Source organism: Antedon mediterranea, chromosome 1, assembly GCF_964355755.1.
Source record: "Antedon mediterranea chromosome 1, ecAntMedi1.1, whole genome shotgun sequence".
NCBI classification, from domain to species: Eukaryota; Metazoa; Echinodermata; class Crinoidea; order Comatulida; family Antedonidae; genus Antedon; species Antedon mediterranea.
In genome coordinates this window covers 13,934,604-13,946,380 of record NC_092670.1, presented here as the reverse complement: position 1 = coordinate 13,946,380, position 11,777 = coordinate 13,934,604, and the positions used below count along the sequence as shown (strand labels likewise).

Genomic DNA, 11,777 nt, shown 5'->3' with positions numbered 1-11,777 from the left:
CGAGTATGATACATAACTTGTTGATACATAACATAAGGAAATGATAGGCCTATCCTATTATCAGCTCATCAAGGAAATTATTGAAAATTAAGTAAATATTATTGTCTAAAATTGTAATTTTAGACAATTGTTATTAAAATGATTGAATAAATCGAAAGCGCGTTATGTTATTTATTATGAAATGTACTTTCTTTTGGGAAGAAAGTTGGTACGTATTATAAGTCAGTTGATTTTAATTTAGAGATGGGACAGAAAGAAACTTTGACTTTTAACTGAATCTGAGAACTGACTTTGTTTGAATGCGCTTAGAGCGCGCAATTCACTTCAATTGAACGCAAGCATACTGAAAACGCCTATGCAATATAAGCGATATTTTCTTGTATGTTAATCGAGTAACTGTTCCGTAATATAATACCCAATTGTAGTCCAATAATGGAATAAATGATTGAAATTGTACAAACTGGATTTTGTTGTAATGAACACGACGCAACATTTTATAATGATAACGAATATCTTTGTGTCAGGCTAGTTATTTTTCAGATGTTTTTTCCCCGAAATTGTTATATTTAATATAAACAGGGAGATGGTACCCTGTGGAATTTACGTCATGACATGGAAATTGGATCAACAATATTTAAGGTTTACGTTTCCAAATTATTGAAACATATAAAGGTCAACAATAATATCCTGGATTTATAAATTACATAGTGTCGTAAAACCTCTAAGCTCTGTATGAGAGAGGGAAAAAAAAATAAAAAGCTCAACTCAAAAAAAGTATAGGGATACGCCCTCGTCGCTAACCAGGATTTAAATGATACAAATACAATCATCAAATCATAAATACAATAATAGTATGTTTCAAGAAAATGATGGCATGGGGTCTCAGGAAACCAGGAGGGTTGTATGATAGAGACCACAGATTAATTTAACAAAACAATTCAAAAATTGGTTTACAAAAATAAGAGTACAAGTTTAACAGTAACAAAGATAATGAGGGGAGCTGGAGAAGACCAAATAGTAGACAAGCTATAATTATTTACAAATAAAATTAACGAATAAAAAAAATATGTAGGCCTACTGTGTAGTTTTTTTTTAAATATAGTAATTATAAGACAATTTTATTTACGAAACAAAGATTTGTGTTTTACATGAATGTACAGTACGGTAGTAGTTAACAATATACATTTGTGTATACGAATAGGCCTTGATTTAATTCATTAATCATTTTAAACTGATACTAATTATATTGTACATACATATAGGCCCAATTGCAGGGTGTGTGTCCATGTTTTTATAGCATATTATATAGTTTGATAGTTCAGATGCAAACTTTCATATTTTATAATGTATGTATATTTCCTGTTTTTATACTTTAAAGTATAGGCTGATAAAGTTTTAGGTTCTTTGGTCCGAGGCATTACATAATTTGGCTAAAAAAGAAAGAAAAGGGAAATCCCCCTGAGTTTGATATCTTATTTATTATCTTATTATGTATCTTATTACCAAAAACGAAAGGCTTAAACTGTCATTTTCCAGGATCCCCACTGTTTTATGACCATCACCTGTGTACAGGTCACGGATTGGTACCAAGCCACCTGTACAGCTATGACTTACCGAACCTGTAATAAACATCACGGTGTTGTTTTATGTTCATACCTAACTCTTGGTGACAGGTAGCCGACCGACCAAGAAAGTTCGGCACAAAATATTGTTTTTTACGGTGTTTTAAAATTGTCATATTCCCAAATGACGTGTAAGAAATTTATATCCAATCAAAGGCGAGAATACACAAGGAAATAAGTACATATACCAAGGAATAACATTTGTTTGGGTTAGTTGAATCCAATACTACAAACCTACAATATGTTTTATTTACTGGTCCTTTTTCTAAGTGCTGATCTTCTAAAAAATGGTATCGCTGTAATACAACCAGCAGATTGTAAGTATATGATACACTCAAGTTGTATATTAAATAGCTTTATTTATGCCTGTGTAAACTTTTATGATTAACTTTTCATGCAGTTTTAAAAATAGCTACTAATCTAGGCCTCTATCTATGTGAATAGGAGAGAGAAAGTTTATTAAGATGTAGTTGGAGAGTTCAACAAGCATAGACTGTGTAGGCATATTTCTTGATATTGGTTTTTTTATTTAAAATATTCGAATTCTATTCGAAATTTTGAAAAGCCGCGTTGTACTTTCTTTTACTTATTTCTGTAATGGTCGTCTTTTTATTGATTTCGGTCGCCAGGCGTTATAGGTGCGTTAACGTGACTGTTACATTTCATCTGAGTACAAAATTACATTCTGGACGTGAACATTTTTGCCATAATTTCCTTAATTGTTGTCTATATAAATCCCTTGCAGCTGAGGTATAACTCTAAGAAATTTAATATCATTGCAATATAAGATACAATGATCAGCTCTGTAGTATATTAAACACTTTAATATTAATCGTTACTGATAGGCCTGTTTGACTATTTAAATAAACATGGCCTTGCCAGTAGTGTCTGTTCTGAAACTCTAGCTACGCCCCTGCCCTGGTTATAGACTAGGCCTAGTCCAGATAGTCATATTTCCACTCTAATAAGATGCTGTAGGCATTTCGTGTTAAAAGCGAATAAACATGTGTTTTAGGGTAATTTTGGGGTGCTGAATTCAAATTTGCTGTTTACCCAGCTCAATTTTTAGATCTTCACCCTTAAAATGTGAAAAACAAAATGGCCGCCATTTCAGACTTATTTTGGCTTATAACTTGACTTTTAAGTGACGTAGCAAGTTAAAAATGGTGTCTATACCTATGTTTGTGATAGTGAAGATTCAAACTATATTGTTATTAAAGTTGCAAATATTGTATTTCAACCGCCATGTTGAAATCCAAGATGGCCGCCATTTTAAACGTATTTTGTCTTATAACTTGACTTTTAATTAACATAGCAAGTTAAAAATAGTTTCTATACCTATGTTTGTGATACTGAGGATTCCAAATATATTGTTATTAAAGTTGTAAATATTCTATTTCAGCCTCCATGTTGGAATTCAACATTTAAAACGTATTTTGGCTTATAACTTAACATATAAGTAACATAGTAGGTTAGAAATGATGTATATACAGTACCTATATTTGTGATACTGAGGATTCCAAATATATTGTTATTAAAGTTGTAAATATTCTATTTCAGTCGCCATGTTGGAATTCAAGATGGTCGCCATTTAAAACGTATTTTGGCTTATAACTTGACATATAAGTAACATAGTAGGTTAGAAATGATGTCTATACAGTACCTATGTTTGTGATACTGAGGATTCCAAATATATTGTTATTAAAGTTGTAAACAGCCGCCATGTTGAAATCAAAGATGACGCCTATTTTTAACACACACACGCACACAGGGTAGTGACAAAGTGCGAGGCAAACAAACAAATGAAAATGAAAAACTCACAAAGGGATTGTTCTTTATGTGTAAAATATTTTAAAACGAGATAGATGATAATGATGATCATTGTAAAGTGTTTAGAAAAATTAATGAAAAAAGGAGGTAATACGGAATTCATAAATGTAAAAATGTATGACATTTGGAATTAACAAAAATGTGTTAAATAATAGGATTTAATGACATGAGATAATAGGAATGTGAATGTAGTGTTTGCGCCACAAAAGAGAAAAAAATATATATATACAGTATATAAACATCACAGAATAAATTCTAATCCGCCCGATATAATGAAATTTAATTAATTAGAAAAAATAAAAATGACGAAACCTGTGAGAATGAGAAAAAGCCCTCTCCGAGATTCAAACCCGGAACCTTCTGCTTGATATGCAGATCTCCTAACCATTAGACCACTGGGGTTTTCATTGTATTGTTCCAATTCGATTGGGCTTGGCAGCGAGGCACACCAAATATAAGTGTGAGGCATGCAAGGCATATAGTTTACAATTTCAAAAAGATGCGAGGCATATAGTTTACAATTTCAAAAAGGTGCGAGGCATTTCTTAACGTGCTATTATGCTATATTATAGGCCTAATAATCAATTATTTATATTTTTAAAATAGGCCAGCGTATCGAAATAGATTCGTGTATATACTCATCATGCTATGTTGTTTATTTTTATGTAACGATTATTTTTTTCATTCAAGTCATATCGTGTATAAAGGGTCTTTCACACCTGTTCCGGCACGGTTCCGGTCCGGCGCCGGAAAATCCAATCGAACGTCAGTGTTTCGTTTTCACGCGGCTACGCACATATCGATTGGCGCATAGCCGCGTGAAAACGAAACATTGATGTTCGATTCGCCGGACCGGAACCGTGCCGGAACAGGTGTGAACGACCCTTAAGGTTGGTATAAGTTGACTACAATGTTCACATTGTTTGTTCATAATGATAATTAAAGAGTTGGTCAAAAAGACTTCACAGAATTAATTCAATACAACAACAATGTATTTATATCAAAACATTTCTCGGAATAGAAATAGATTGTAAAATTGGTAAAAAAACAAACGTGTTAAATGTATACAAACAACAATTGATAAAGACATCAGTATAATAATAATATATAAATTGAGAAAACTGCTAAAAAGTAGTAGTAGATAATAGGAATGTGAATGTAGTGTTTGCGCCACAAAAGAGAAAAAAATATATATATACAGTATATAACCATCACAGAATAAATTCTAATCCGACCGATATAATGAAATTTAATTAATTAGAAAAAATAAAAATGACGAAACCTGTGAGAATGAGAAAAAGCCCTCTCCGAGATTCAAACCCGGAATCTTCTGCTTGATATGCAGATCTCCTAACCATTAGACCACTGGGGTTTTCATTGTATTGTTCCAATTCGATTGGGCTTGGCAGCGAGGCACACCAAATATAAGTGTGAGGCATGCAAGGCATATAGTTTACAATTTCAAAAAGATGCGAGGCATATATTTTATAATTTCAAAAAGGTGCGAGGCATTTCTTAACGTGCTATTATGCTATATTATAGGCCTAATAATCAATTATTTATATTTTTAAAATAGGCCAGCGTATCGAAATAGATTCGTGTATATACTCATCATGCTATGTTGTTTATTTTTATGTAACGATTATTTTTTTCATTCAAGTCGATCGTGTATAAAGGGTCTTTCACACCTGTTCCGGCACGGTTCCGGTCCGGCGCCGGAAAATCAAATCGAACTTCAGTGTTTCGTTTTCACGCGGCTACGCACATATCGATTGGCGCATAGCCGCGTGAAAACGAAACATTGATGTTCGATTCGCCGGACCGGAACCGTGCCGGAACAGGTGTGAACGACCCTTAAGGCTGGTATAAGTTGACTACAATGTTCACATTGTTTGTTCATAATGATAATTAAAGAGTTGGTCAAAAAGACTTCACAGAATTAATTCAATACAACAACAACGTATTTATATCAAAACATTTCTCGGAATAGAAATAGATTGTAAAATTCGTAAAAAAACAAACATGTTAAATGTATAAAAACAACAATTGATAAAGACATCAGTATAATAATAATATATACATTGAGAAAACTGCTAAAAAGTAGTGTATAATTTATTTTATTTATGCATATTGATATTACCATATATTAATGATTGTTGTGAAATTTGGGGTAACACATATAAAAGTACAGTACAATATATTGTTATTAAAGTTGTAAATATTCTATTTCAGCCTCCATGTTGGAATTCAACATTTAAAACGTATTTTGGCTTATAACTTAACATATAAGTAACATAGTAGGTTAGAGATGATGTATATACAGTACCTATATTTGTGATACTGAGGATTCCAAATATATTGTTATTAAAGTTGTAAATATTCTATTTCAGTCGCCATGTTGGAATTCAAGATGGTCGCCATTTAAAACGTATTTTGGCTTATAACTTGACATATAAGTAACATAGTAGGTTAGAAATGATGTCTATACAGTACCTATGTTTGTGATACTGAGTATTCCAAATATATTGTTATTAAAGTTGTAAACAGCCGCCATGTTGAAATCAAAGATGGCGCCTATTTTAAACACACACACACAGGGTAGTAACAAAGTGCGAGGCAAACAAAGAAATGAAAATGAAAAACTCACAAAGGGATTGTTCTTTATGTGTAAAATATTTTAAAACGAGATAGATGATAATGATGATCATTGTCAAGTGTTTAGAAAAATTAATGAAAAAAGGAGGTAATACGGAATTCATAAATGTAAAAATGTATGACATTTGGAATTAACAAAAATGTGTTAAATAATAGGATTTAATGACATGAGATAATAGGAATGTGAATGTAGTGTTTGCGCCACAAAAGAGAAAAAAATATATATATACAGTATATAAACATCACAGAATAAATTCTAATCCCCCCGATATAATGAAATTTAATTAATTAGAAAAAATAAAAATGACGAAACCTGTGAGAATGAGAAAAAGCCCTCTCCGAGATTCAAACCCGGAACCTTCTGCTTGATATGCAGATCTCCTAACCATTAGACCACTGGGGTTTTCATTGTATTGTTCCAATTTGTTTACAATTTCAAAAAGGTGCGAGGCATATAGTTTACAATTTCAAAAAGGTGCGAGGCATTTCTTAACGTGCTATTATGCTATATTATAGGCCTAATAATCAATTATTTATATTTTTAAAATAGGTCAGCGTATCGAAATAGATTCGTGTATATACTCATCATGCTATGTTGTTTATTTTTATGTAACGATTATTTTTTTCATTCAAGTCATATCGTGTATAAAGGGTCTTTCACACCTGTTCCGGCACGGTTCCGGTCCGGCGCCGGAAAATCCAATCGAACGTCAGTGTTTCGTTTTCACGCGGCTACGCACATATCGATTGGCGCATAGCCGCGTGAAAACGAAACATTGATGTTCGATTCGCCGGACCGGAACCGTGCCGGAACAGGTGTGAACGACCCTTAAGGCTGGTATAAGTTGACTACAATGTTCACATTGTTTGTTCATAATGATAATTAAAGAGTTGGTCAAAAAGACTTCACAGAATTAATTCAATACAACAACAACGTATGTATATCAAAACATTTCTCGGAATAGAAATAGATTGTAAAATTGGTAAAAAAACAAACATGTTAAATGTATACAAACAACAATTGATAAAGACATCAGTATAATAATAATATATAAATTGAGAAAACTGCTAAAAAGTAGTAGTAGATAATAGGAATGTGAATGTAGTGTTTGCGCCACAAAAGAGAAAAAAATATATATATACAGTATATAAACATCACAGAATAAATTCTAATCCGCCCGATATAATGAAATTTAATTAATTAGAAAAAATAAAAATGACGAAACCTGTGAGAATGAGAAAAAGCCCTCTCCCAGATTCAAACCCGGAACCTTCTGCTTGATATGCAGATCTCCTAACCATTAGACCACTGGGGTTTTCATTGTATTGTTCCAATTCGATTGGGCTTGGCAGCGAGGCACACCAAATATAAGTGTGAGGCATGCAAGGCATATAGTTTACAATTTCAAAAAGAGGCGAGGCATATAGTTTACAATTATTTATATTTTTAAAATAGGCCAGCGTATCGAAATAGATTCGTGTATATACTCATCATGCTATGTTGTTTATTTTTATGTAACGATTATTTTTTTCATTCAAGTCATATCGTGTATAAAGGGTCTTTCACACCTGTTCCGGCACGGTTCCGGTCCGGCGCCGGAAAATCCAATCGAACGTCAATGTTTCGTTTTCACGTGGCTACGCACATATCGATTGGCGCATAGCCGAGTGAAAACGAAACATTGATGTTCGATTCGCCGGACCGGAACAGTGCCGGAACAGGTGTGAACGACCCTTAAGGCTGGTATAAGTTGACTACAATGTTCACATTGTTTGTTCATAATGATAATTAAAGAGTTGGTCAAAAAGACTTCACAGAATTAATTCAATACAACAACAACGTATTTATATCAAAACATTTCTCGGAATAGAAATAGATTGTAAAATTCGTAAAAAAAACAAACATGTTAAATGTATAAAAACAACAATTGATAAAGACATCAGTATAATAATAATATATAAATTGAGAAAACTGCTAAAAAGTAGTGTATAATTTATTTTATTTATGCATTGATATTACCATATATTAATGATTGTTGTGAAATTTGGGGTAACACATATAAAAGTACAGTACAAAATGTTACTGTAATTTATAAAATTATCAATAGTGTAAGATGATAGCATTAGCCATATAGTAGTAAATGATACTGGATACCAGAGGAAGTAGAGGTTTCGTTTTGAGGTTTTTTCATCTACAGTATTATATAATGCCTTCAATTCAGTATAAGGAAATAGAATTAACTAGCTTCACGGCCAAAATGATAATAGAGGACTAAAACAAAGTGGAATGCGTCAATTTCTCATGCATTTATTGGTGAAAAACACGTTTAATCTCAATATATTTGTTAATTTTTCAATAAAAATGCTGTAATATGTTACTGCTGATCCTGTTCTGTTTTCAAAGAATAATAATCGATCCTAAATTTTGCCTCGCATTTTTTGATGATGGTAAAACGATGGCTCGCATACATTTCTGACTTGCCTTGCTTTTGCGCATATCCTAGGCCTGTTGTGCATGTAGTTCTCTGTGCCCTGGGGACCTGTGAACACCTGCACATAGCCGGCCTAGCCCATTAAGCAATTATTACGCAATAAACATTAAGCTATATATGCTTTGCAATTAGTGGTAATATGTAGGCCTACACACATAAATATAAGTTTAATTTATAGTATAATAATTAGATATCATGATATTAATAGTTTTCATACAATAATATCGTGGATTTATATAGAACCTAATGTTGTGAAACATTATTACCCCAGTCTATTGGATCAAACGTGTATGGAAACATCCAAAATTGAAATGACACATGAAATAAATAATGTCATATTGCTTGGTATAACAAGTGAGCATCTTCATCTGCAATCAAAGTTGCTATTTCATTGCCAGAATTTTACCTGTTTGGTGACCAAGTCAACAACTTTTTTGGCTTATATTATAATGCTGTTTCCAAGATTCGTCGAGCATAAAGGACATTATATTGTGCCAACAAGGATGAAGAACCATCAGTTAAAGATACTACATATCAACGGTATTCAAAGGGTTTGGGTAATTTTCTAACTTGCCATCACTACCGGTGACCGGTAAACAAGCTTTGTTCTTATGTCATCCACACCAGCATTTGTTATAAATCTTTATAAATTAGAAATAATTTGAAATTGTGAATAAATTGATAATTGGTACCTTATTACAGTATTTAAATTTCTACAACAAGCAGTATTTAACTTCCTTGGCAAAAAATTTCAGGAAATGGAATCGAAACTTTGAATGCAGATGGAGCATTAAATCTATTAGGGGCCTACTATTACTTTGCCATCATTAAAAAAATATTTTAAGACAGAAGAAGCATAGTGGAAAATCTGTAGTTAAAGAAAACACTGGGGAGCAAATGGCAACATCTTCAATGGCATTTCGAATGAGAAACGATCTGTACTTGCAAAGAAACAAAGATATGAATTATGAATGAATTCGAAACATGCATCTTTTGTTCAGTCCAAAATTAACAAGACATCTGATTAATAATAATTAATAGTAATTCACTTACAGTAGGTGGTCTATAAGTAAAACCAACCGTTAATGAGATAATATACAGGGCTTCAAAATGGTAAATGGCGGCCATTTTTAATTTATGCTAATGAACCCACTTCACGATGTCCGATTTTGGTAAACTTTGGATATGATGTTAATTTGGACCATATCAACCAGACAAAACAAAAACAAATTTTGTTGCAATTTGTTCTAGGTTCAACCATACTTTTACTGGACTATAGGTAGAAACCATTTTTAACTTGCTATGTTAATTAAAAGTCAAGTTATAAGCCAAAATACGTTTAAAATGATGGCGGCCATCTTGGATTTCAACATGGCGGCTGAAATAGAATATTTACAACTTTAATAACAATATATTTGGAATCCTCAGTATCACAAACATAGGTACTGTATAGACATCATTTCTAACCTACTATGTTACTTTATGTCACGTTATAAGCCAAAAGACGTTTTAAATGGCGACCATCTTGAATTCCAACATGGAGGCTGAAATAGAATATTTACAACTTTAATAACAATATATTTGGAATCCTCAGTATCACAAACATAGGTACTGTATAGACATCATTTCTAACCTACTATGTTACTTTATGTCACGTTATAAGCCAAAAGACGTTTTAAATGGCGACCATCTTGAATTCCAACATGGAGGCTGAAATAGAATATTTACAACTTTAATAACAATATATTTGGAATCCTCAGTATCACAAACATAGGTATAGAAACTATTTTTAACTTGCTATGTTAATTAAAAGTCAAGTTATAAGCCAAAATACGTTTAAAATGGCGGCCATCTTGGATTTCAACATGGCGGCTGAAATAGAATATTTTCAACTTTAATAACAATATAGTTGGAATCTTCACTATCACAAACATAGGTATAGACACCATTTTTTAACTTGCTACGTCACTTAAAAGTCAAGTTATAAGCCAAAATAAGTCTGAAATGGCGGCCATTTTGTTTTTCACATTTTAAGGGTGAAGATCTAAAAATTGAGCCGGGTAAACAGCAAATTTGAATTCAGCACCCCAAAATTACCCTAAAACACATGTTTATTCGCTTTTAACACGAAATGCCTACAGCATTTCATTTTTCTCAAATCTGGACTAGTCTATTATAGGTATATAGGCCTATACAATTCTGAGAAATTTAAACGCGCCGTGCCATAGGCAGTTAAATTCATTAAAGAGAATGGAATGTTTGGGAAATTAAATATCACACGGAAGCTTATAGTTTAGACCTATTATAACTGAAACAATGGGAATTAGTAAACTCGGACTGGGCATGCGCACAACCCAAAACACGCCTGGAAAGAGAGTCTAAATAGGAATTTGTAAACTCGAACTGGGCATGCCTACAGACAGTCTATGATATATATGCAGAGAGTAGTCTGTAGACCTATATTTAATAAACATAGCTCGTTTTTGCTGTCAACATAGGCCTGGTTTAATTACAGTACCGTCATATATATCATTGAAAATGGTCAAAACAATCTATCGTAATTTTTTGCGAATGATGTGTATAAATGGAGAATTATTTGATTAGTGAGTACCGGCTGTAAACTATATTTACATTACACAAAAATGTTTACTACTGTTGTCTGATAGTTAAATTAAACTAATTGATACCAAATCGTTATTTCTTAAATTATTATCACATTTAATGAAGAACAATAATTAACACTTTTACGTCAAAAAGTCGATCGGCGTTTAATTAGTAAAAAATATTTCTTATTTTCATTGTAATATAAGATGGAATGATAGGTAGCAACGTTTTCGGACACGAAAACTAATCAAACACTGCTAAGCGTGGATATGAAATATTACTCTTTCGTCACTTTAGATGACGTCAGACTGGTCGGCAGTACCAACACAGAAGGTGTAGTAGAGGTGTACGTAGATGGATCATGGACGGCAATCTGTAGCAATAACTTTGATTTAGAGGCTGCTCGTGTCGTCTGCCAACAACTTGGGTTTCCTTCGGCAAAGGTTGTGACGTCTTCAAATGTATGTACAAATTATTCTTTTCTGTGTGTTTGAATATTTAGAACTTTTGGTAAAGCGAGCACACGCATCATGGAGTTTAATTTGTTAAGCGACCACCACCACATATATATATA

At 32.6% G+C, this 11,777-nt stretch overlaps 1 protein-coding gene across 1 annotated transcript in view; it reads left to right on the top strand.

The window, feature by feature from the left end:
• Window positions 1-1,850: 1,850 nt before the first annotated feature.
• LOC140057493 (scavenger receptor cysteine-rich domain-containing protein DMBT1-like) overlaps window positions 1,851-11,777 on the top strand; it is a 60,395-nt gene continuing 50,468 nt past the window's right edge. The window contains exons 1-2 of the mRNA XM_072103185.1: window positions 1,851-1,939; window positions 11,501-11,664. Of these exons, the coding sequence (XP_071959286.1) occupies window positions 1,864-1,939; window positions 11,501-11,664 (240 nt within the window). The 5' untranslated portion in view covers window positions 1,851-1,863. The remainder of the gene's footprint in view (window positions 1,940-11,500; window positions 11,665-11,777) is intronic.